Source organism: Lontra canadensis, unplaced genomic scaffold, assembly GCF_010015895.1.
Source record: "Lontra canadensis isolate GAN:19392208 unplaced genomic scaffold, GSC_riverotter_1.0 scaffold3, whole genome shotgun sequence".
In the NCBI taxonomy this organism is placed as follows: Eukaryota; Metazoa; Chordata; class Mammalia; order Carnivora; family Mustelidae; genus Lontra; species Lontra canadensis.
Window position 1 is genome coordinate 18,684,600 of NW_022630997.1, and position 25,763 is coordinate 18,710,362.

Here is a 25,763-nt window from a genome sequence, read left to right on the forward strand (position 1 = left end):
TAAAGGTATTTATATATATCCCTGGGATGGACCCTATGAGTGGGGGGTAGTGAATGAAGATAGGGAGGAGGGAGTAGTCAGTAAAATGGGTCAGGATTAAATTCAAAAGGAAGGAAAGGAGAGCGCTGTCTCTGGGATCCTTTTTGGCCTAGATAGCTAAAGCAGGTAATACTTTAGTGGGGTGACAATTATATGTTCCACTTTGTCCAGAAGAGTCCAGTGTATACCTTGGTCCTTGTGTACTTATTAGTAATAACCCCTTTGCTCTCAGAAGTGTCCCAGGTTGGATGATAAATTATATGGTCATCCTGCCCTTAGGGGTTCTAAGGTGTAGGTTTCCAAAAAGTTCCCCTTGGCTCATGGTATCTATATGACCACCTATACAGAGAACAGGATGCACTGAGGGGAAATGTCAACAAAAAGAGTTCACTGGAAATAGTAAGATAAATTTTAAAACTTTCACCTCAGCTTGTCTTGATTTTGAGGGGAAAAATTAGAAGATGAATGCAAAAACACTCCAGTTCTTCAAGAGCCATAACACTGGGTTTTAGAAGAACTGGATTCTAGATCTAACTCTGTCACTGATTTGCTATGACTTTTCCCCTTTGGCCTTGCAAAAGCCTGTCTCTACATCTTTAAAAATGAAGGACCAAATTAAATTATTTCTAAGGTCCCTTGCAGTTCTGATGTTAAATGATTTTTTAAAAAAGGAGAAGTGGATTAGAAATGAGTACCCTTAAAAAAAACAAAAGAAAAAAAAGAATTGAGTACCCTTGCAGAAATTTGTTCTCGTTTAAAAAGTTGTATCCATGTAAGTGCTGTTGGTGAAGTATATTTCGCAGCTGAGAGTTGTGTGGTTTCACATTATGTTGCATAAAGACTTGCTCCAGTTTGCTCTGTGGATATTGAGAAAATATTATTTTTCAGAGAGCTGTGGTACCATCCCTGTTAGAGGATTTCATTATGTGCATTTAGCCTCCTGAGAAGTGATCTCTGACAGAATGGGAAGCTCTGAAAACATGGAGTTTCCCCAGAGATGTTATCTCTTGCTAAGGCAGTTCTGATGCAGGAGCTGAAAGGTCCCTTTTTGTCTCTGTGTCCATTGATTGATAGATTACAGTTTAGGAGCTCCAAGCTTAGTTTCTGTTTCTGTCTCCTTGGACTTCTTGCCTCACACTGTTAACAGGCATTTAGCTATTTTTTATTTACACAAATGGTATCAGAGAAGTTGTATATAAGGCCCCAGATTGGTTAGTGATCTATTTGCCTTTATTTTGTACACGGGCTTTCTTTAGATGGGATCTTAGAAGTCATGTCCCTGGCATCAGAGATCATGCACCTGCGCATACACTTACTGGCCAGAGGGTCATGGCTTCCTTTTCATCACCACTGCTAATGGCCACTCCTTGTCTCTATAGCATTCATTTCTTTTAAAAGGCCCATCAGTTACTGGATCCTTTATTTATCTGTCACTCACCCTGTTCGTGTGTCTGTCCATCCATCCATCCATCCACCCATCCATCCATCTGCCTGTCTGTCCAGCTGCCCATTTTATATGTGCCCTGCTAAAGAACATGTAACTCCAGGAGAGAAGATTTGGATCCTTTGTTTCTCTTGGAAATTAGTCCCATACTTATAGGGGGTCTTTGTGTCTTGGATCTCATTCTTCCAGATTCCAGTGCCTAGATTTAGCCCTATTTTCTTAGATTCTCTTTTCCTTGCCTATAATTTGTTAAACATTTAACTTGCTTGATAGTCATTATATTTGGTCCAAAGACAGAGGGAGAAGGAAAATTCTCAGGCCTTATATATATATTTTTTAACTTCAAAAGCCCTTTTATTATAGAGAGTTTCCGAAAGACTCCAAGAATAGAATTATGTAATGGGCCCCATGTATCTGTTATCTAGATTCAATAATTACAACATTTTGAGAATTTTTTCAGCCATCTTTCTTCTCTCTCTTTTCTTCATAGAGTATATTAAAGCAAATCCCAACATGTAATTTCACTTATAAACACTTTAGGATGCATCATTAACTTTGAGAACTTTTTCCTTCTTTATTTTTAGACATTACCATGACAACCTGAGTTTTGTTCTATCTTTGATTTTATAGTTTTTGCTTAATGGGAACTTTGATAATGGGAAAAGCATAATGAAAGAAGGAAGGGGAAGTTAGGGTGTGAATATGGGGGTGTGAGAGCCTAGCAGTGAAGATTAGCATTGTTGTTAAAGGGAATTTTAATTCCTTTTTTAAAATCTGATGATTCAAACACTGATGGGTTACCCTTGATATCATCTTGTTACAGTTATTATTTATCTCATTTGTAAGCAGTTGCTCTTCTAGGGCTCCCCCACGTAAGTTCAAAGCTTGAGGACATTTTCATAAATACTTCATTGTGTATCTCTAAAGGATAAGAGCATTTGCAAAAACATAGCTGTAACCATAAGTTCTTCAAATCACTATGTTTGTATCCTTTGACTAAATACCTAGTAGTACAAATGCTGGGTCTTAAGATAGTTTATTCTTAACTTTTTGAGGAACCTCCAAACTGTTTTCCACAGTTGTACCAGTTTGCATTCCCACCAATGGTGCAGGAAGTTTCCCCTTTCTCTGCATCCTCACCAACATCTGTTGTTTCCTGAGTTGTTAATTTTAGCCATTCTGACAGGTGTGAGGTGGTATCTCATTTTGTATTTTCCTGGTGTTGAGTATTTTTTCATGTGTCTGTTGGCCTTTTTATACCTTTGGAGAAATGTCTGTTCATGTCTTCTACACATTTCTTGATTGGATTGATTTTTGGGTATTGAGTTTGATAAGTTCTTTATAGATTTTAGATACTAGCCCTTTACCTATTAAGACATTTGCAAAGATCTTCTCCCATTCTGTCAGTTGTCTTTTAGTTTTGTCAGCTATTTCCTTTGCTGTGCAAAAGCATTTTGTCTTGATGAAGTCTAATATTTCATTTTTGCTTTTGCTTCCCGTGCCTTTGGAGACCTGTCCAGCAAGAAGTTGGTGCAGCTGAGGTCAAAGAGGTTGCTGCCTGTGTTCTCTAAGATTTTGATGGATTCTTGTTTTGCATTTGGATCTTTCATCCAAATGGTCCAGTTTCATTCTTCTGCATGTGGCCATCCAATTTTCCCAACACCACTTGTTGAAGAGACTGTATTTTTTTTCCATTGGATATTCTTTCCTGCTCTGTTGAAGATTGGTTGACCATAGACTTGATGGTTCATTTCTGGGTTCTCTGTTATGTTCCATTGATCTATGTGTCTTTTTTTTGTGCTGGTGCCATACTGTCTTGATGATTATAGCTTTCTAATACAGGTTGAAGTCTGGACTTGTGATGCCACCAGCTTTGGTTTTCTTTTTCAATATTCTTTTGGTGGGATCTTTTCTGGTTCCATGCAAATTTTAGGATTACTTGTTCCAGCTCTGTGAGAAATGATGGTTTTTTGATAGGGATTGCATTAAATGTGAAGATTGCTTTGGATACATAGATGTTTTAACAATATTTGTACTTCTAATCCATGAGCATAGAATGCTTTTCCATTTCTTTGTGTTTTTCTCACTTTCTTTCATAAGGATTCCATAGTTTTTAAAGTACAGATCATTTGCCTCTTTGGTTAGGTTTATTCCTAGGTCTCTTATGGTTTTAGGTACAGCTGTAAATGGGATCGATTCCTTAATTTCTCTTTCTTCTATCTCATCATTAGTGTATAGAAATGAAACTGACTTTTATGCATTGTTTTTATATCCTGCCATGTTGCTGAATTCCTGTATGAGTTCTAGCAATTTTTGGATGGAGTTTTTTGGGTATTCAACATAGAGCACAAGTCATTGGTGAAGAGTGAAAGTTTGATTTCTTTGCTGATTTGGATAACTTTTATTTCTGTCATCTGATTGCGGAGGCTAGGACTTCCAGTATGATGATGAACAACAGTGGTAAGAGTAGGTAGACGTCCTTATCATTCTGCCATTTTCTTTAATTCTCTTTACTGTGTTTTGAAATATTAGGTTATAGTTTTTATGGGTGTGTCTTCTACATAATTTTTTTCTTTCTTTCTTTCTTTCTTTCTTTCTTTCTTTCTTTCTTTCTTCTTTTTTTTTTTTTGCTTTTCACTCAGCAATGTTTATTTAAGAGGTTTTAGTGAGGACTGATAACTTATTCCTTAAAAAAATTTTTTTTAAATTTTTTTTGAATTTTATTTTTTATAAACATATATTTTTATCCCAGGGGTACAGGTCTGTGAATCGCCATGTTTACACACTTCACAGCACTCACCATAGCACATACCCTCCCCAATGTCCATAACCCCACCCCCCTCCAACCCCCCTCTACCCCTCTACCAACCCCCCTCCCCCCCAGCAACCCTCAGTTTGTTTTGTGAGATTAAGAGTCACTTATGGTTTGTCTCCTTCCCAATCCCATCTTGTTTCATTTATTCTTCTCCTACCCCCTTATCCCCCCATGTTGCATCTCCACTTCCTCATATCAGGGAGATCATATGATAGTTGTCTTTCTCTGATTGACTTATTTCGCTAAGCATGATACCCTCTAGTTCCATCCACGTTGTCGCAAATGGCAAGATTTCATTTCTTTTGATGGCTGCATAGTATTCCATTGTGTATATACACCATATCTTCTTTATCCATTCATCTGTTGATGGACATCTAGGTTCTTTCCCTAGTTTGGCTATTGTGGACATTGCTGCTATAAACATTTGGGTGCACGTGCCCCTTCGGATCACCACATTTGTTTCCTTAGGGTAAATACCAGTAGTGAAATTGCTGGGTCATAGGGTAGCTCTATTTTCAACTTTTTGGGGAAACTCCATGATGTTTTCCAGAATGGTTGCACCAGCTTGCATTCCCACCAATGGCGTAGGAGGGTTCCCCTTCCTCCGCATCCTCGCCAGCATCTATCATTTTCTGACTTATTAATTTTAGCCATTCTGACTGGTGTGCGGTGGTATCTCATTGTGGTTTTGATTTGTGTTTCCATGATGCTGAGTGATGTGGAGCACTTTTTCACATGTCTGTTGGCCATCTGGATGTCTTCCTTAAAGAAATGTCTGTTCATGTCCTCTGCCCATTTCTTGATTGGATTCTTTGTTCTTTGGGTGTTGAGTTTGATAAGTTCTTTATATATTTTGGATATTAGCCCTTTATCTGATATGTCATTTGCAAATATCTTCTCCCACTCTCTCAGTTGTCTTTTGGTTTTGCTGTTTCCCTTGCTGAGCAAAAACTTTTGATCTTGATGAAGTCCCAATAGTTCATTTTTGCCCTTTCTTCCCTTGCCTTTGGCGATGTTCCTAGGAAGAAATTGCTGTGGCTGAGGTTGAAGAGGTTGCTGCCTGTGTTCTCCTCAAGGATTTTGATGGACTCCTTTCTCACATTGAGGTAATTCATCCATTTTGAGTCTATTTTCATGTGTGGTGTAAGGAAATGGTCCAGTTTCATTTTTCTGCATGTGGTTGTCCAATTTTCCCAACACCATTTGTTGAAGAGACGGTCTTTATTCCATTGGACATTCTTTCCTGCTTTGTTGAAGATTAGTTGACCATAGAGTTGAGGGTCTATTTCTGGGCTCTCTATTCTGTTCCATTGATCTCTGTGTCTGTTTTTGTGCCAGTACAATACTGTCTTGATGATGAGTTTTGTAATAGAGCTTGAAGTCTGGAATTGTGATGCCACCAACTTTGGCTTTCTTTTTAATATTCCTCTGGCTATTCAAGGTCTTTCCTGGTAATAATTTTAGGATTATTTTAGGTAAATAATTTTAGGATTATTTGTTTTATTTCTTTGAAAAAGTGGATGGGATTTTGATAGGGATTGAATTAAATGTGTAGATTGCTTTAGGTAGAATAGACATTTTCACAATATTTGTTCTTCCAATCCATGAGTATGGAACATTTTTCCATTTCTTTGTGTCTTCCTCAGTTTCTTTATAGTTTTCTGAGTATAGATTCTTTGCCTCTTTGGTTAGATTTATTCCTATGTATCTTATGGTTTTGGGTGCGATTGTAAATGGGATTGATTCCTTAATTTCTCTTTCTCTTTCTCTTTCTCTTTTTCTTTCTCTTTCTCTTTCTTCTGTCTTGTTGTTGGTGTAAAGGAATGCAACTGATTTTATATCCTGATACTTTACTGAATTCCTTTACAAGTTCTAGCAGATTTGGAGTCGAATCTTTTGGGTTTTCCACGTAAAGTATCATATCATCTGCAAAGAGTGATAGCTTGACTTCTTCTTTGACGATTTGGATGCTTTTAATTTCTTTTTGTTGTCTGAATGCTGAAGCTAGGACTTCTAGTACTATGTTGAATAGCAGTGGTGATAATGGACATCCCTGCCGTGTTCCTGATCTTAGCTCTCAGTTTTTCTCCATTGAGAATGATACTTGCCGTGGGTTTTTCATAGATGGCTTTGATGATATTGAGGCATGTACTCTTTATCCCTACACTTTGAAGAGTTTGATCAGGAGAGGCAGCTGTACTTTGTCAAATGCTTTTTCAGCATCTATCGAGAATATCATATGGTTCTTGTTCTTTCTTTTATTAATGTATTATATCACATTGATTGATTTGCAGATGTTGAACCAACCTTGTAGGCCTGGAATAAATCCTAGTTGGTCATGGTGAATAATCCTTTAAATGTACTGTTGGATCCTGTTGGCTAGTATTTTGGTGAGAATTTTTGCACCTCTGTTCATCAAGGATATTGGTCTGTAATTCTCTTTTTTGATGGGATCCTTGTCTTGGGATCTTGTTTTGGGATCAAGGTAATGCTGGCCTCATAAAATGAGTTTGGAAGTTTTCCTTCCATTTCTATTTTTTGGAACAGTTTCAGGAGAATAGGTATTAATTCTTCTTTAAATGTTTGGTAGAATTCCCCTGGGAAGCCGTCTGGCCCTGAGCTCTTGTTTGTTGGGAGATTTTTGATGACTGCTTCAATCTCCTTACTGGTTATGGGTTGTTCAGGTTTTCTATTTCTTCCTGGTTCAGTTGTGGTAGTTTATACATCTCTAAGAATGCATCCATTTCTTCCAGATTGTCAAATTTGCTGGCATATAGTTGTTCATAATATGTTCTTATAATTGCTTGTATTTCTTTGGTGTTGGTTGTGATCTCTCCTCTTTCATTCATGATTTTATTTATTAGGGTCCTTTCTTTTTTCTTTTTGATAAATCTGGCCAGGGGTTTATCAATCTTATTAATTCTTTCAAAGAAGAAGCTCCTAGTTTCATTGATTTGTTCTATTGTTTTTTGGTTTCTGTTTCATTGATTTCTGCTCTGATCTTTATTATTTCTCTTCTCCTGCTGGGTTTAGGCTTTTTTTGTTGTTCTTTCTCCAGCTCCTTTAAGTGTAGGGTTAGGTCGTGTATTTGAGACCTTTCTTGTTTCTTGAGAAAGGCTTGTATTGCTATATATTTTCCTCTCAGGACTGCCTTTGCTGTGTCCCACTGATTTTCAACCATTGTGTTTTCATTATCATTTGTTTCCATGAATTTTTAAAATTCTTCTTGAATTTCCTGTTTGACCCATTCATTCTTTAGAAGGACGCTCTTTAGTCTCCATGTATTTGGGTTCTTTCCAACTTTCCTCTTGTGATTTAGTTCTAGCTTCAGAGCCATCGTAGTCTGAAAATATGCAATGAATGATCCCAATCTTTTGGTACCGCTTGAGACCTGATTTGTGAGCCAGGATGTGATCCATTCTGGAGAGTGTCCCATGTGTCCTAGAGAAGAATGTGTATTCTGTTGCTTTGGGATGGAATATTCTGTATATATCTGTGATGTCCATCTGGTCCAGTGTGTCATTTAAGGCCTTTATTTCCTTGTTGATCTTTTGCTTAGATGATCTGTCCATTTCAGTGAGGGGGATGTTAGAGTCCCCTACAATTACTGTATTATTGTTGATGTGTTTCTTTGATTTTGTTATTAATTGGTTTATATGGTTGGCTCCTCCCATGTTAGGGGCATAGATATTTAAAATGGTTAGATCTTCTTGTTGGACAGACCCTTTGAGTATGATATAGTGTCCTTCCCCATCTCTTATTATAGTCTTTGGTTTAAAATCTAATTGATCTAAGGATTGCCACCCCAGTTTTCTTTTGATGTCCATTAGGGTAAATTATTTTCCACACCCTCACTTTAAATCTGGAGGTGTCTTTGGGTCTAAAATGAGTTTCTTGCAGACAGCATATTGATGGGTTTTGTTTTTTGATCCATTCTGATACCCTGTGTCTTTTGATTGGAGGCATTTAGCCCATTTACATTCAGGGTAACTATTGAGAGATATGAATTTAGTGCCATTGTATTGCCTGTAAAGTGACTATTACTGTATATTGTCTCTGTTCCTTTCTGATCTACTACTTTTAGGCTCTCTCTTTGCTTAGAGGACCCCTTTCAATATTTCCTCTAGAGCTGGTTTGGTGTTTACAAATTCTTTTAGTTTTTGTTTGTCCTGGAAGCTTTTATCTCTCCTTCTATTTTCAATGATAGCCTAGCTGGATATAGTATTCTTGGCTGCATGATTTTCTCGTTTAGTGCTCTGAATATATCATGCCAGTTCTTTCTGGCCTGCCAAGTCTCTGTGGGTAAGTCTGTTGCCAATCTAGTATTTTTACCATTGTATGTTACAGACTTCTTGTCCTGAGCTGCTTTCAGGATTTTCTCTCTGTCTCTAAGACTTATAAATTTTACAATTAGATGACCGGGTGTGGACTTATTCTTATTGGTTTTGAGGGGGAGTTCTCTGTGCCTCCTGAATTTTGATGTTTTTTCTTTTGCCATATTAGGGAAATTCTCTACAATAATTCTCTCCACTATGCCTTCTGCTCCCCTCTCTGTTTTTTCTTCTTCTGGAATCCCAATTATTCCAATGTTGTTTTGTCTATGGTATCACTTATTTCTCGAATTATCCCCTTCTGGTCCAGTAGTTGTTTGTCTCTCTTTTGCTCAGCTTCTATGTCCTCTGTCATTTGGTCTTCTATATCACCAATTCTCTCTTCTGCTTCATTTATCCTAGTAGTAAGAGCCTCCATTTTTTACTGTACCTCATTAATATCTTTTTTGATTTCAGCTTGGTTAGATTTTAGTTCTTTTTTTTTTCTCCAGAAAGGGCTTTTATTTCTGCCGACAGGGTTTCTCTAATATCTTCCATGCCTTTTTCGAGCCCAGCTAGCACCTTGAGAATCATCATTCTGAACATATTACCAATGTTCGTATTGATTAGGTCTCTGGCCTTTGGTACTGCCTCTTGTTGTTTTTTTTTTTGTTTTTGTTTTTTTTTTTTTTTTTGTGGTGAGTTTTTCTGCCTTGTCATTTTATCCAGATAAGAATAGATGAAGGAGCAAATAAAATACTAAAAAGGTGGCAAAAACCCTAGGAAAATGTGCTTTAACCAAATCAGAAGAGACCCCAAATCGTGGGGGGAAGAAAGGGGGTAAAAATAAGTTCAGGAAAAAAAAATTAGAAAAGCGAAAAAAAAAAATATAAAAAAGAAAAAATATATATATTAGACTGGTGAATAGAACAGGGTCACCCACTTAATTTTGGGAGTATTTTGATCTCTTAGAAGAAACCACCTCCCCACATTTTAAAGAATGAATAACATATATAAGGGTAAACACGATGAAGGAATGGAATATGAGTATAAAGATGAAAAATTTTTTTTAATTTCTATAAAAGGACTTGATAAGATAAGTTGGTTGGGAGAATAAAGAAAAATATTGCTCAGGCTGGAGAGTAGAACAAAACCCTGTGCTAGATTTAGGGTATATTTTGATCTATTAGAAGAAGTTGTATCCCACATTTTTTTAGAAGAAAAAACCCGATGTGTATACAAAAAATAAAGTTAGATACAATGAAGGATAAAATAGGAGTATAATAATGAAGTTTCAAAAAAGATTTTTTTGAAAGGTATTGTTAAGATAAACTAGTTAATGTTAAAAGAGGAAAGGGTAAAAGTTAAAAAATTTAGCAGAAGAAAAAAATAAAAAAATTAATTAACTTTGAAAAACTGAAGAATCATGGGGAGAAAGCCATGAATTCCATGTTTTGCTTTCTCCTACTCTGGAATTCCGCTGTTCTCCTTGGTAAGTGAACTTGGTTGGGGCTGGATTTCTTGCTGATATTCTTGGGGAGGGGCCTTTTGTAGTGATTCTGAAGTTTCTTTGCCTGAGGCGGAATGCACCGCCCTTACCCGGGGCCAGGCTAAGTAATCCACTCGGATTCGCTTTTGGGAGCTTTTGTTCCCTGAGTGCTTTCCGTAGAGTTCCAGAGGATGGGAATGAAAATGGTGGCCTCCCGATCTCCAGCCTGGAGGACCCGAGAGCTCAGGGCCCCACTCCTCAGTGCGCCCTGGAAGAAAAGCGCGCAATCACTCCTGTCTCCCTGGCCTCTGGCTGTACTCCGAGCTCACCCAGCCTGTGACCAAGCGTCTCTGTCTCTGGCACACAGCCCCACTTCTAGTCTCCAAGCCGCACAGATCCCTGTGCTCTTACAGGGGGGTCGTCCCGGATCTTGTGGGGTTCCCTCTCACAGAGCAGTGGTCTGTGCCATGGATCACAATTTAAGGTAACCCCGAGTTGAGAGCTCACTTCTTGGCTCCGTCTCTGTATCCGGCTTCCCCACTCTAATACTTGTGAGCTCTGTGACCCTCAGACACCCCCGATCCTTCTCTGATCCCACGGGACCTGAGACCACGCTGTCCCCGCGTGGGCTTCACCCCGGTTTAGCCTCTGGAGCGATGTCCCTCAGTGGAGCAGACTTTTAAAAGTTATGATTTTGTGGTCCGTTGTTCTGCTGCTTGCTGGGATCCCCCCACCCCCCCGGGGTCCATCTTCCCGTCGCTTTGGATTCACTTCTCCACCGGTCGGACATTTCAGAAAGTGGTCAATTTTCTGTTTCTAGAATTGCTGCTTTTCGTCTCTTCGATTTCCTGTTGGATTTGCAGGTGTTCAGAATGGTTTGATAAGCTATCTAGCTGTTCTCCTGCTATCTGATGTCGGCTCAGCCTGCTACTTCTCTGCCATCTTGACTCCTCCAATTTTATTATTTCTAAAGAGATTATTCAACCTCTGTTCTCTTTTTTCTTACAATATTTTTGCATGAGGTTGATTGTGATTCTTTTTTGTTGCTCATTTTTTTTCAAAGATTTTATTTATTTTTTTGACAGACAGAGATCACAAGTAGGTGGAAAGGAAGGGGGAGGGAGAGAGGAGGAAGCAGGCTCCCCGCTGAGCAGAGAGCCTGATGTGGGGCTTGATCCCACGACTCTGGGATCTTGACGTGAGCCGAAGGCAGAGGCTTTAACCCACTGAGCCACCCAGGAACCCCTTTGTTGCTCATTTTTATGCAAAATTAGTTTTAGTGAACTTTTAGGAAGGAGAAGTAGATTAGGAGAGCTTTTCTAGCTTCACAGCTGTAGGGCTCCCATATATATAATTTATATTTATATTTATATTTATATTTATATTTATATTTATATTTATATTTGTATGTAGCATTAAAAAGTATACCCCACTGCTCTCTGAGATATCCTGGTTTTGCTCACTTCCTCTAATTTTATCTGAGTTTTCTGTTTCCTTTACATCAATTATCTATATTCTATACCATGTGGGTTCTTTTCTCAAATGTTTCCCCTTATTATAGGGTTTTGTTTGTGGAAGAGAATTTTGGCTGGTTGGTTTTGTGAGTTCACAGGGTCTAGAGTGCTTCAGGTCCTTCAGACTTCCCACAGTTGAATCCACCCACTAGTTGGATTATATAAAATCTTCCTGGTTGTTTGCTAGTGTTTTCAAATATGCCTGTTATTCTTTCCTGTAAGTATTTGTTTATGTGTGAGAGAGAGACAGAGACAGAAAAAAAGGAAAATAAATGGAAACTGTATATATGAATGAGGGAATTTCTGAGGCTTCAAGAGCCATATTTTCTATGCCTACTCTCTAACCACAATATACTAAGTAAAAGTACACATAGATTTATTTTTTACACATTAGTATACATTGTTTATCAAATTCAAAATCTATAGAGAAAATCAAGTGATCAATATTGTTGAAAAGAAAATAAAATTTGTTTTTTTCAGACTATATCCTCCATTATACAGAACGGGGTGCCATTTAGATTGAGGAGAGAAAGCTGATAAAAAAAGTTGAAAGATAAGCTACATTGATTAAAATGTTTATTAACTCTAAATATATGGTCCTACTTATATGCTACATAGACTGATTCAGAATATCTGAGTGATTAAGAGGTTAGCTTCTGGAATGACAGACCTAGATTTGATTCCCCAAGCTGTTTCTTACTAGTTATTTCCAGAAAGTTAAACTACTAAACCTCAATTTTCCTTCTTCAAATAAGGCTATGAGAACCTATTAGTTTTATTGTAAAGATTAAATGAGGTAATGCATTAAAATGCTTTACACAGTTCCTAGTACTTAATAAACACTCAAAAAAGTGATTTATTTATTATTGTTTGTCTGCATGAGTAGGTAGATAGATTTCATACTTGAGATAAGAAGGGACTTAAAATGACATTAGCTTTATTTCCATATTGCGTCTTCATCTGACAGAAACAGTTTTTGCCTGTTTGCCTGCCTGCATGGTATTATGTGCCTGTTCTTTCTCTTTAATAGTTTTATGACTTTGTTTTGATTCCATCATGGCTTGCATAGAGTAGATATTAAACAAATATTTCATAACGGTTTTGTCTTCACAGGACAGAGTAACACATTATTTGTTTTTAGGATATCTGGTTAAAAGCTTGGGTGGGCCATGCCGAGTTTTATCTTCATGAAGTTTATCCCTTTTTATCACCTGGACTTTCAGATTTCCCAGCAACTGTGGATTGTTTCCCTGCCTCGTTCTGGGTGCTAGGTTTGAGATTGCTGCTTCATCTGTCATTACTTTCATAAAGATGCATAGGCAGGTGTGCCTGGGGGCTCAGTGGGTTAAGCCTCTGCCTTTGGCTCAGGTCATGATTTCAGGGTCTTGGGATCAAGCCCCACATTGGGCTCTCTGCTCAGCAGGGAACCTGCTTCCCCCCACCGCCGCCTGTCTCTCTGCCTACTTGTGATCTCTCTGTCAAATAAATAAATAAAGTCTTAAAAAAAAAAAAAAAGATGCGTAGGTAGATGTATGTGTGCGCATTAATTTGGATGATTTTTCTGACTGATTAATTCCATATTTTACAATTGTTTATTCACCAGAAACTCTGGTGTAACAGAAACTCTGCAAATTTGTATTTCTTATAGTGTTTACCCAAGTCAATTTCTGTCTCTTTTGGCTTTGGAGCATCATTTTAATTAATGCCATAGTAGATTGCATTTTCCTTTTCTCCCTTCTTTCCATGGGCTGTATGTTAAGTGCTATGTGTTATGCCAAGATTAGTTTTACCAAAATTTTAAAGAACTGAAGACGTTTCAGTACTTAATTGCTAAAACAGATAAATTTAACCAAGAGGAGTAAAGCAGCTAGTTCTGGAACCCGCTTCTGAAATAATGGAGCTCAGGTTCTATTTGCTGTCCTCTAAAGTAATGCTTCTCAGATTTTAAATCAAAATTTTAATCACTTGGGGAACTTGTTAAAGTGTAGATTCTAATTTGTTAAGTTGGAATGGAGTCTGAGATTGTGCATTTCAGACTGCTCCCACATTATGCTGATGCTGCTGGATCTGTGGACCACAATTTGAAAAGCAAGATCTTAGAGCAGAAGTATGATCTGACCAGATGTACTGTTAAAACACATCTTGCCTTCCATTTATGTTTTTATGGAATTAATTGTATGAAATTTCTTAAAGCTGCAAAATTATTTATATTAAATATAAGTATCGAATATAAATGAGAGGAAGATCTGACATCATTGAGGATGGATTAGAAAGCATATTTAAATTAGTATTGGGGGGGGCACCTGGGTGGCTCAGTGGGTTAAAGCCTCTGCCTTCGGCTCAGGTCATGGTCCCAGAGTCCTGGGATAGAGCCCCGCATCGGGCTCTCTGCTCCATGGGGAGCCTCTGCTTCCTCCTCTCTCTCTGCCTGCCTCTCTGCCTACTTGTGGTATCTGTCTGTCAAATAAATAAATAAAATCTTTAAATTAAAAAAAAATTAGTATTGGGGTTTAGTTTAGCCATTGAATATTTTTGTGACATGGCTAGGCATTTTAGTTTTCATATTCCCCCACAAATTACTACAATAACTCTGTAAATTAGATTACTATTCTCCTTTTACATATAAAGAAATTGAGATTCAGGGAAGTTAACAACTTCTTTAAGGCTTCTTAATAAATAGTAAAGCTGAGATAGACTGAAGTCTAATCGTGAAGCTTATTCCTTTGACATTACAGTAAGCTGCCTTCCTAATAAGATTGTTTTCCTGGGAAGTGAGCTTATAGAAATGTTTAAACGTATTTGTGGACCCCTCTAAAGGAGTTTATATGTATATCTAAGATAGTTTAGTTATTTAGCTTTGTGAGAATTTACCATAGAGTTCTGTGAAGCTTACAGTGGTGATGGGAGAGACCTGTGCGTTTGTGAGCGCATGCATGTACATTTCCCTTAAATTAGATGCACTCTTGTAAGGAGATATATACCCCTTTCTAAAACCAGGCTCCTGATCTCTAAGATTCCTTCAAGCCCAGATATCCTATAATAAGTGTGATAGTTTTGTTTTTGAAAATGGGTTTTGAAAAGATTGGGAATTTAAAACATTTCTACCAGCAGATGGCACTCCAGCATTTCTACAACTGGCAACCCCTTAGCCATTACCAAAATGGAAAGACAGGAGAAAACCTGGAAACAGGTTAAAAAAGAGAAAAGAAAAAAAAAAAAGCCCAACTCATTAAAGTATGGTATGTTTGTCATCATTTTGATGGGAAGTTACATATGTATCAAGTAACAGACTCCCATATATGTGTGTGTGTGTATGTACACACACACATGAATTAGTATTACATCATAATCCTTACAGTGCTCCACAGCAGTTTTCACCAAACTCTAATATAACACTTATCAAATGGATTTTTGTTAACCTGTTCATTTTCCCAAGTATACTGTAAGGCTTCCAAGGACAAGAATATTGTTTGGATTCCAAGGATGGGGGGAGGACACACTACTTAGCCTACTGTCAGCACTCAATATTTCTCCCTTTTGTTCCCTAGAAAATTGGTTAACTATTACCTTGAATGCAGGAGAATGTTTAACATTGATCCATGTAAAGCCTTTTATTTTTTTCCTTTGAATGATTACCTTATGGGTATCAACTCTAATGTGTCTGATGTATGTCCTTTGATATTTTTGTACCCTTGTAAAATATATTGGTTTGTGTGTGTGTTTATTTTGTACTAATGTTATTATTCTATAATATCCTGGGTTTTTTGTTCCTCACATATCATTCTATTTAAAGACTATCCATGTTCTTGTATTTACATTCAGTTCATTGCTTCTATCTGCTGTCCTCCTCATTTTACCTGTCCATTCCCCTTGTGGTGGACATCTAACTTTCTCTAATTCCCATGTATTAAAATCAGTGCTTTACTGACTGTCCTCATTCAAGTCCTTTTGTGAGTCTTTTTGGAGTCGCTTCGGTAATTTATGCCCATGGTGGGATTACTGGATCTAAGGGAATATCCGTATGTAATTTCATTAAATATTGCCAGATTACTCTTCAGAATGTCCCCACCCATTTATACTCCCATCAGTATGCAAGAAGGTTGCATTCTCCCCACATCCACAATTAGTGTTATCCAGTATTTACATTTTGCCAATCACATGGTGTAAAGGAAAAACGTTTCTTGAATGAAGGAATAATCAGTTGAAAATCTATTAAAGCTAAGAAGATATATGGTATTTACTTGCATAATTTTTCCTTCTTTGAGGATGGCCTCTCACTATCTGAACTTTCATTGTCTAAACTTAGGAACAGAATAGATTCTGATATTATTTTTGAGATATCCTTTAGTGTTGGAACTCTTGCTCCTAATTACCTGAAACCTAGGAATCAAATAGGTGGAAGTAACATGGTTTCCCTTGCCATCTAAATTAGCTGTAACTAGAAACCAAATAGAATTGTATAGCAATGGATCCAAGATATGCTGAGGTCCCACATCAAAATCAGTTCTCAGAATATATGTAGGTGGGGTGAGGCATAATTTTTTTAAAGAGTTTATTCATTTATTTGAGAGAGAGAGTGAGAGCTTGAAGAGGGGTAGGTGCAGGACAAACAGACTCCCTACTGAATGTGGAGTTCAACTGGGGCTCTGCCCCAGGACCCTGAGAGATCATGACCTGAGCCAAAATCAAGAGTTGGCCTCTTAATCTGCCTGAGCCACCCCAGTACCATGAGGCATAATTATTTTTAAAAAGCTCCTAGCTGATTTTAATGTGCAGTGGGCTGAATATCAGTGACCCTTGATTCTCAAATTATTTTAATTTCTTCCTGAAAGGGAAAAGCATTTAAAAATATTTAAACACAGTATTATGCTGCCTAGGCTTCAGAAAATCAAAAGAGAAATGTAATATTTAAGTGTCCAGTGGAAATGAAACATACTTTCTGAAAGTCACACCACATCATTGTCCTAGTGACCCAAGGGACTAGAAGAATTGAAAAATCTGGTGAGAGTTAAGGTTAGTAAGGTTTAGCATAATTGGATATTTGCTTATATGGCAACTCCAAAGAGCTAGGGATCTAGAGGTTAATATGGGCAGAGGTAAAATATTCCATGGTATGTACAAGTAGTCTATAGTTGATTTTGATTATTGAGAACTGAACCCGTGGTAGGCTTTCTGTTCTCAATGTTTGTTTAACTCTCATTATTATGAACTAAACACATTAAGATATTTAAAAAGTGTCCAAGTCCAACTAAACACATTTGGATATTTAAAAAGGTCCCTGTTAGTCTACGAAGCAAAAGAAAAGGCAATCATAATCACTCTCTCTTTGGGGGTCAACAAATAACAACTGTGTTCAAGCAAATGTTTTATTAGGGGTTCCATATTTCAAAGTAGATACTAAAATAGGAGATATACTGAGATAAATAAATTAAGATTTATAAAGGGGCACCTGGGTGGCTCAGTCTATTGAGTGTCTGACTCTTGGTTTTGGCTGGGTTATGGTCTTAGGGTTGTGGGGTTGTGGATCAAGGCCAAGCTGGGCTCTGCACTCAGCATGGAGTTTGCTTGTCCCTCTCCCTCTGCTCCTCCCCCAACTTGTGCCTGCATTCTCTCTCTCAAACAAATAAAATCTTTTTAAAAAAAGATTTTTATATTCACCTTCTTAGAGATTATCTTTAGCATTAATTAAATACTTAGAATTATCTGACTAGGAAAGTGGTCTAGTTGTTTGAAGGTATGTACAAACAACTTACAGTTAATGAAGTTATAGAATATGTGAAAGGCAATCTGAATTTATGTCCTTGGACATTATATGTAAAAAGTTCTCAGGTATTTTCATTAACAGACATATCAAAAGTGTAGTCTGATTATCAGTCAGTAGAACTGGCTTTAGCCTCAGATTCTTTAAGAAACAGCATTTTGAACCTTTTTTTTTAGTGGGGGGAGGGGCAGAGAGAAAGATAATCTTAAGCAAGCTTCATACCCAGCATGGAGCCCAACACTGGTCTGGATCACTATCTGAGCTGAAATCAGGAGTTGGACACTTAACCGACTGAGCCACCCAGGCACCCCAGCATTTTGAATTTTGACTCTATTTCCTTACTGAGTAATGAGGATAAAGCTTGTCCTGTCTATGCTATAAGGATAAAAAAGAATGTATACCTATAAGTTATTACTATACTATTTCAAAATCTTAGGTTTCAGGTGTATAAATTTCTTCCCGCCTGATCTATGCAAATTATGTTTATTTCTACCATGAAACCCAAGCAGTGAAAATGATAGTTGCATAGTAACTATGTGCCAAGAACTAAAGGCATTACCTCATTTAATTCTGACATAATTCTCACAGTACACGTGAAGGGAAGTATACTTAAACCTATTTTGTAGATGAGGAAATTGTGGCCCAGCAAGAATAAATGACCTGTTCAACAAAGGTCACATGAGCAGATAGTAAATTCTGATCTAGGTTTAATCAAAGTCTGTTGAACTCCAAAGCCCATGCAATTTGCAATAGAACATGATGCTTTTCAAGACTAATCTGAATGTACAAAGGCAAAATGGGCCAGGATAGTAAAATGACTCTTCAATGAATGCAACTGATGACATGAATAAATATAATCTGTTTTTCTGTTACTTGGTTTTCCACCTATAGCAGTTTCTCAAATAACTATCATCCCTACCTCAAACATACTAAGGTATTTTGAACTGAACTTATTAGAGTTAACTGAATTTATTATGGTTATGATCTTCCCCACATAAGTTTACTGCTCAGTGGGAACAATGGGAACAAAACCCATCCAGCTCAAGTTTTCTTGTATAATGTGAGGTAGAACAATCATAGTTATAAATTCCTTTCCCCTTCAGCTTTCCATATGGAGAAAGTGTTGCCCTTCCTTGTTCCTCTGAGCATGACAGAGACACAGTATTTGTTATTCCCCAGCACTATCCTTTGCACATTATTCTTCCTTCTTCTGTCTTAGTGGAAAACTGAAGGAGGCATGTAAAACCTAACTTCCTTCCTTTTTCAGATGCTAGTCATAGGCAGAAGAGCCTGTATGGCTTAACTATGTGGCACATACTTGCTTTATTATTGCATTTATTGATCTTATATTATAGTTGAACTTTTGTTTCAACTTTATCATTGAATTCTTTATTTATGACTTAATTCTTGCCCCAGTCTTCATTAAGGGGATGTATTTGTAGTAAGTATGGGAGAGAGGGAACAAGACATAACAAGAAACCAGTAGCACAATTGTATACTATTTTGGAATTCATAAAACACTTTTCCCAGACATAACCTTACTTGCTTCTTAATCAAGGATATTATGTCAGTTTTACAGAGTAGGCAGCTGAGACAACAGTTATAAAGTTTACCCAAGGTCATTAAGCTAGGATCTGGGAAAGTCAGGACTTAAGCCCAGGTATTCTAACTCCTAGTCCAAGGTTTTTTCAACTGTACAATGACAAACTGTTAAAAGGTATGCAGTATTTTAGCACTGACAGTAGAGTGTGTTGGTTAAGAACACAGACAGAGGCTTTGGAGTCAGATAGCCCTAGGTTTCAATCCTTGCTGCTAGTTATTAGCAGTGTATCATGAAAAAGTTGCTTAATATCTCTGAGTCAATTTTCTTATATGTAAACTAAGTATACTAATGAATTATATCTACCTCTCAGAGTTATTTGATAAGATTAATAAGATAACATACGTATAATTCTGAATACCATTATGGGACCACAAGATCTTAATAAATAGTAGTCATTGTGGACAAGTCCATAGGCAGTGATGAGATAGCAGGTTGGCTGCTATAGCTTCATCCTTCACAGTTCCAATTATTGTGGCAAGAATTTTTTTTCTTGCTATTTGATATCTAGATATAATTCTTCCAGAAGGGAAATAAGGTATAGAAGTGACTATAGCTCTGAATGTTTAATAGAAAGAGAGGTAGCATATAGAATCAGTGAATTTGTGACAGGCTATCAGTGTGAAAAAAGCATAGGAAAATGGACAGAAATTATTGTAGTCAAGAAGATCAGCATTAAAAAGCATGCACATCTTGCAGCATTCCTGTATACTACAAAGTAGAATTTGGCCATAAAAAACAGGATGTAGCATTAGTCCCAGTCATTAGTATTGATACCCATATTGGTCACTGGCATATCTCAGTTGGTCTGAGATGAAATGATGAAAATACTATAGTGATTTTTCATGAAGCTAAATTTATTCAGTTTAAACACCTGCTTTTTATTTTTGACATACTGTATCAGCTTTTTTTGGGGGGGGGTTACTAAATTTTTTTTTCCTTTTGGGAAATAATAGTGATAAATAGTTGATAGTTTTTTTAAGGTGCTTGCTAGACAAAATAAGTTGTCAAATATATGTCAGCTCTTCTCTACTAATATTTATTTTGAAATCCCATAGTCTAGAAAAATAATGAGTTAATCTTCAAGATTTCTTACAGGTGTGGGAAACTAGACTCCTAGATATCAAAGGAGTTTATCTATGAAGATCATTAAGTAACATCAGGAAGAGCATTTCCAAAGAGATGCATCTAAGTACCCAAATCATATTTTATATGAAGGTCCCACTTCTTATCTCCTAGGAAATTACAATTTAAGACAGAACAGAGGTCCAGGTCATTGCCACTCAGCACATAGAAACCAGAGTAGAAACTAATCTAATATAGAGATTAATAATGAGCTATTTACAGCATATAATTTAGGATTATAGGAAGCAAGACAAAAGCCATGATATGGGGAGGTGAGGCTATTTGGGAAGAGTAGCCTTGCAAAGATCTTTATCCTAACTAGAAGGAAGGACCAAATAATCAGGTCATCTTGGAGTCAACTATCTGGAACTCCTTAAATGTTACTGAATTGCTTTCTTTGCCTCGATGTCCTGAGGCTGTACATGACTACAGAATTTCAATTGCTTTACTAAAGAAGATGGTTTTCATCAGGAATTAAAAAGAAAGGTTTTGATTTTGTACTATATACAGGTTCTGAAGAGAACATTAAATACTGGTTAAAGTAAGTAGGACACCAAATAATTATAGAATAGTTGGGTAAGTAAGCAAAAATCGTGGATAAAATTAATAACTAGGCAGATTCTCATTATATCCAAGTTCATCCTTAGTCCCAAGGGTAGGCATTTTTGAAAGGTACGTTAATTATAGACATCTAGGGGGTGAGTGATTTATTTCATTTATGTGTTTGTCTTCTGGTCCCAAATAATGTGGCTTCTAAAAGTACATTCACTTGTAAGCCAGGGGATGTTTAGGTCCTTGGAAAATCTGACTCCTTGTTAAACATATATAATCAGTTTTAATTTGGAATACAGCAACTGAACAAATGGCTTCAGAATTTGTAAGATAAGTATTTCCTTAAGGAGGTGACCAGGAAAATGCTAATAGCTGGGTAAATAAATGACTGAACTGAAACCCAAAACAAAGTTCACTGTGATAATAAGTCTTATTTTTTTCACATTCTCCTTGAATGTACCAAATGATTTTATTGTATTGAGCATGATTTGATTTATGATTGATTTATTTCATAGACATTTATTGAGTGCCTGCTAAGTGCCTGGGTCTAGCGATACAAAGATTAAAAAAAAGAATCTTTGCTCACCAGGCTGTTACCATCTATTTCAAGGAGGTGCTCAGCACGCATTTTAAAATTATAGTAATTTCTATTGGGAATTTGTACCATAGCACACACCCACTCACAGAAACACACATATTTTAAAGGATTTAGGTGTGTGTCAGAAATGTTCAGGAACCAAAAAAAGCAGGCAGGTCTTAAGGTCCAAAACTCACATCTAATATTTCAGTATATAACATCCTGGTCTTTAAAATCATCTTTAAATAATATGCCTTGGATTTTCCTTCTCTTTTGGCCTCATTTTATGCAGTCTTACTTCTAGAAGTTCTTAATGGCACTTCTCAGTCTAACCTAACCTAACTTCTGTATTTCTTGGTTGCTTAGTTTGATAGAAGCTCCTCAGAGAACTTCAGTTGGAGGTCATGCACTCCAGCCCTTTTCGGATTCCTTCATCCTGTCTGGGGAGAGAGGGGAGACAGGTTGCCATTTCAGTGTTTGTGGCTCTGAGACTGCCATTTGCACATCCACCCTTGGGGAAAACCTTTGCTCTGCATTTTGCCTGTTTGATATCTGGAGGCCCTGGGATGCTCATGCATACCCACAGTACCTAAAATAGTTATCTTCATCTGCCAAGTAGAAGGCCCATTTTGTTCCAGAAAGAAGCCGAAAGTGGGGCCACAACTTTGCTGTGGGTATAGCAAACTGGCCTGACTTCTTTTCTGGGCTTAGGTTTGGAACCCACGGCTTGGAACCCACAGCTTCGCCTGAGAGGTGGGGTGGGTCTGGCTTGGTGAGCTAGGGCGGGTGGTGCACTACGCTGGTCCTGGCTGTTCCTGTGCATCTAGGGAATGTGTGTCCACGGGCCCTGTCTATGACTCCTGGCCAAGTTTGAAAACCCAACTGTGTTACTCTATTCCTTTCCAGCACTGTAAAGGCGCACTTCCCCGCAGAGGGATAACCATGGTCGACCTCTAGGAGGGGCTGGAAGGGCAAGTCCTCTTGTGCAGTGGAGTAGCCAAGCCGTGGCTCAGGTGGGCGCAGCGCGGCCCAGACTGTCCAAGCACGTACCAGATTGCTTTGACTTGGCCTAAGTTGGGGTATACTGAAGTCTCCCCAAGACACTTTTTTCTTGGCTGTAGGCAGACCAGAGCCATGCGCAGCCCGGGCCCTTTTGCTCCTATGGGTGGATAAGCCCTTTGACCAGGTCACTCTATATTCCTTCCGGCTACTGTTTCCCGTATTGAGGCCAGAGGATGCTTCTGTGTGGCTGCCCAGCTAGTAGCAGAGAGAGGTCCTTACTTGTGTCCATTAAGTCTCCATCTGCACTCTAATGCTTTAGCAGGAATCACAGTCGCCACCGCAGGATCCCCTCTGCAAGTTAACCACTCTTGCCTTTGCTCGTTCAGCGCAAAGGGAAGGGCCCAGAGCGGAAGAAATGCCTGCCGCTGTCAGGAGAAACAGGCTCGCGGCGGGTGCGCTCTCTTTTACTCCCACGCGTCCAGGGCTGGCGCTGGGGCTCTCGAGTCGGGATTGAAGCTAGAACCGCCCTCCCCAGAGCCTCGCCGGGAGGGAAGTAAAAAAAAAAAAGAAAAAAAGAAAAAAAAGATGTCCCGCCCCTACCCAAAACATGACAACCATACAGTTTCGATCCCTCTCTCTGCTTCCTGACCCTAGAGGGTTAAATCAGGAGGGTACAACGCCACCCCTTCCTCCTACTTCCCGCCTCCCCCCCCCACCCCCTCACCTTTAAAAAGTTAAAAAAATGTCTGCAGGCGAAATCTCTTAAAGGGGCGGCGCTGGTGAACGAGTACTCTTGGCACGAGTTGCTGAAAAGGCTGGCTAGGGGCGTGAGTTTGCTCCACCAGCACCAAAACACTGGAAAAAAAAAAGAGAGAGAGAGAGAGAGAGAGGGAGAAAGAGAGAGAGAGGGGGGAAAAAGGAAAGAAAAAAAAAAAAAGAGTGTTGGGGGGGAGGCAGACAGACACACACTTTAGATAAGGACAATTAGTCACCAGCGAGACCCTGTAGGAAGAGAGGTTTAAATCAGAGGGATTTAATGGGGGTGCTCTGTGCCTTCCCTGAAGCCATGCCCTCCAGCAACTCCCGCCCCCCTGCGTGCCTAGCCCCGGTGGCTCTCTTCTTGGCTCTGTTGGTCCATCTCTCCCTTTCCTCCCAAGTTGGAGACAGGAGACCCTTGCCTGTAGACAGAGCTCCAGGTTTGAAGGAAAAGACTCTGATTCTACTTGATGTGAGCACCAAGAACCCAGTCAGGACAGTCAATGAGAACTTCCTCTCTCTGCAGCTGGATCCGTCCATCATTCATGATGGCTGGCTCGATTTCTTAAGGTAAGGCAGGGGCTTCCATGATCATTTTTTTTTTTTTAAGTAACATCCCCCACCCCTTCCTATCCCCCATTCCAAAGGGGGAAGAAGAAGAAGAAAATAAGCCAAGCGATCTCACAAAGAGAAGAAAAGAGGTTTTCCTCCTCCTGGAATATTTGCTGTGAGGCTTTAACTGGTGATTGAGAAAAGCAGTGTTTTCTATTAAGATGCACATGTTTGCAATGCAGAAGGCATTTCAGAAACTTATCAGTTATGACTGAAAAAATGTTGTGCTTACATATATCCACAATTAGCCTCCCCGTCTCCTTCTGAAAAAGAAACAAGAGGTTCAGGGCAGTTACAAAAGCGAAGAAAAGGTCTTAAGCAACAAAGACCCGAGAGGAATTGGTGTGTATGTGTGTGTGTGTGTGTGAGAGAGAGAGAGAGAGTGTGTGTGTGTGTGTGTGTGTGTGCCTATGTGTATATGTGACTGTTCAATCGGGGATCTCACAAAAGTGGAATTTTCCACGGAAAGATTGATTTGTCAGTTCTCTCCCATTCCAAGACAGAAAACGAATTTAAGCAGAGACTTGAGCGGTGGGCAAGTTGGATTGGATTTTTGGAGTTTTCTTTTATATCCTCCGCTGTCCTTTCCAGACTTCAGGACTTTGTAAGACGTTTTTAATAGACTGAATGGCCCCCCAGTCCCTCCTCCTTAAATCTCCTGCGGTAACTGCATAGTTTTTCTTTAAAGAAAAAAAAATTCTCGCTCCAGTCATAGGGTATAAAAGGAGAACGGAAAGGGTCCTAGAAATACTACGGGATGTTTCGGAGGTCTGAACTCGGCACCAGCGATTACCAAACCGGTGGTTTGTTATCATGGACTCCCCGCTTACTCAACGGCTTGGGATTTAATTGTGCTCACTTTCTACCTGAGGTGTTACTGTTTAGCAGTTAGGCAACTAAGACCCCTACCCATCAGGGACAGAGTCGTAGTGTAAAAAAAAAATAATAAATAAATAAATAAATAAATAAATCATCTGCAATGTCGAATCCAGTGTTGAGTTATTAAAAATTCTATCCAAATTGGAGCCTCAGCTGTGGGCTCTTCCGAAGAGCTCTGAGCGCTCTCTCAGTCCCACTTTTCCATCCGGAGGCCGCGTCTGCCGCGCGTCTTTCGTGAGTATCTTTCACTCCTTGCGAAATCCATTTTGCTGCTGGCGTGCTCCCGCCCCTCAGCGCTGCGGGTCTGCCCGGGTCCTCAGCCGGATCAGCGGACGCGGCAGGTAGCAGGAGGCGCCACGTGGAGCGCTCCTTCCACGTGGAGCGAGCGTTGCGGGAGGACTGAGCGGTTGGTGGTGGTGCTGCCGCCGCAGAGGCCGTTTGGGTTCCTGGCGGTGCCTCCGCGGGAAGGCGGGAAGAGCTACGCGCGGCCGGGCTTCCTCCTCGGAAGTTCTGTCGTGCAGCAGAGCGCGTCTCTGAGCTCGTCCGCTGGTTGCGAGTGACGGGGGTTTTCCGAAATACACGCCCCACTTGCATAGCTCTACTCCAGCTGCGCGGACTCCTTCGGGCTTCTTTTTCCTTCCTTCCTTTTTAAACAGTCTCGTTAAATGCATGCTGCAGAAAAGATTCTGGAAAGCGGTTTTTCGGAGAAGAGCCGTGGCGGGGCGCATTTGCATTGGTTGTACAGGCTTCCCGATGGACGGTTGTTGGAAATGCCTTATCTGCCGGCTGGTACTGGCACGGATGTCTCCTCTGTCTGCCGTGGGGCCACGCGATGCCATGACTGCGCCCGTCTGAGAACGCCGTCCTGGAGTCCTCGGGCAAACGACATTCCCGGCCACTTCTTGGGGAGGCTACCACTTTTGTCAGCAACTCTCTGAAACTGGAGTCCTCGGCTTTCTAATTTCATATCCCCCTCCTTTATAATCCTATGTGTTTTCTACATTTGGATTTGGATTTTCAGAGCCTGAACCAGCAAAGTGTTAAAAATAACTAACAGATCCGGAATTCAACAGTTGGTCGTCTTAGTACTAAGAGCATCTGCGCTGCTCCTTCTTTACCCCTCCCTGAAGTAGTTTTTGGCTTTTAAGACAGCTTAGTTATGGAAATCCTGAACCTAAATAAATGTAAATGCTGCTCTGGTGCTCCTCGAGTCTCCACCAAGGAGTGGGTTCCACGTATCGGCAAACTTTACTTTTCCCAGAGCTTGTTTCCAAAGGGTCCCACGTAG

The 25,763-nt window shown here is 39.2% G+C and overlaps 1 protein-coding gene and 1 long non-coding RNA gene across 2 annotated transcripts in view; one reads left to right on the forward strand and one right to left on the reverse strand.

Moving 5' to 3' along the window:
* Positions 1–793: 793 nt before the first annotated feature.
* LOC116882318 lies at positions 794–23,080 on the reverse strand. The gene is made up of 3 exons (XR_004385624.1): positions 22,953–23,080; positions 21,570–21,666; positions 794–896 (listed from the first exon to the last, which is right to left on the reverse strand). It is a non-coding gene; the product is annotated as an uncharacterized LOC116882318 (long non-coding RNA).
* Positions 23,081–23,166: 86 nt separating this feature from the next.
* Positions 23,167–25,763, forward strand: part of HPSE2 (heparanase 2 (inactive)) — a 655,107-nt gene continuing 652,510 nt past the window's right edge. Inside the window, exon 1 of the mRNA XM_032882617.1 lies at positions 23,167–23,554. Within this exon, the coding sequence (XP_032738508.1) occupies positions 23,265–23,554 (290 nt within the window). The 5' untranslated portion in view covers positions 23,167–23,264. The remainder of the gene's footprint in view (positions 23,555–25,763) is intronic.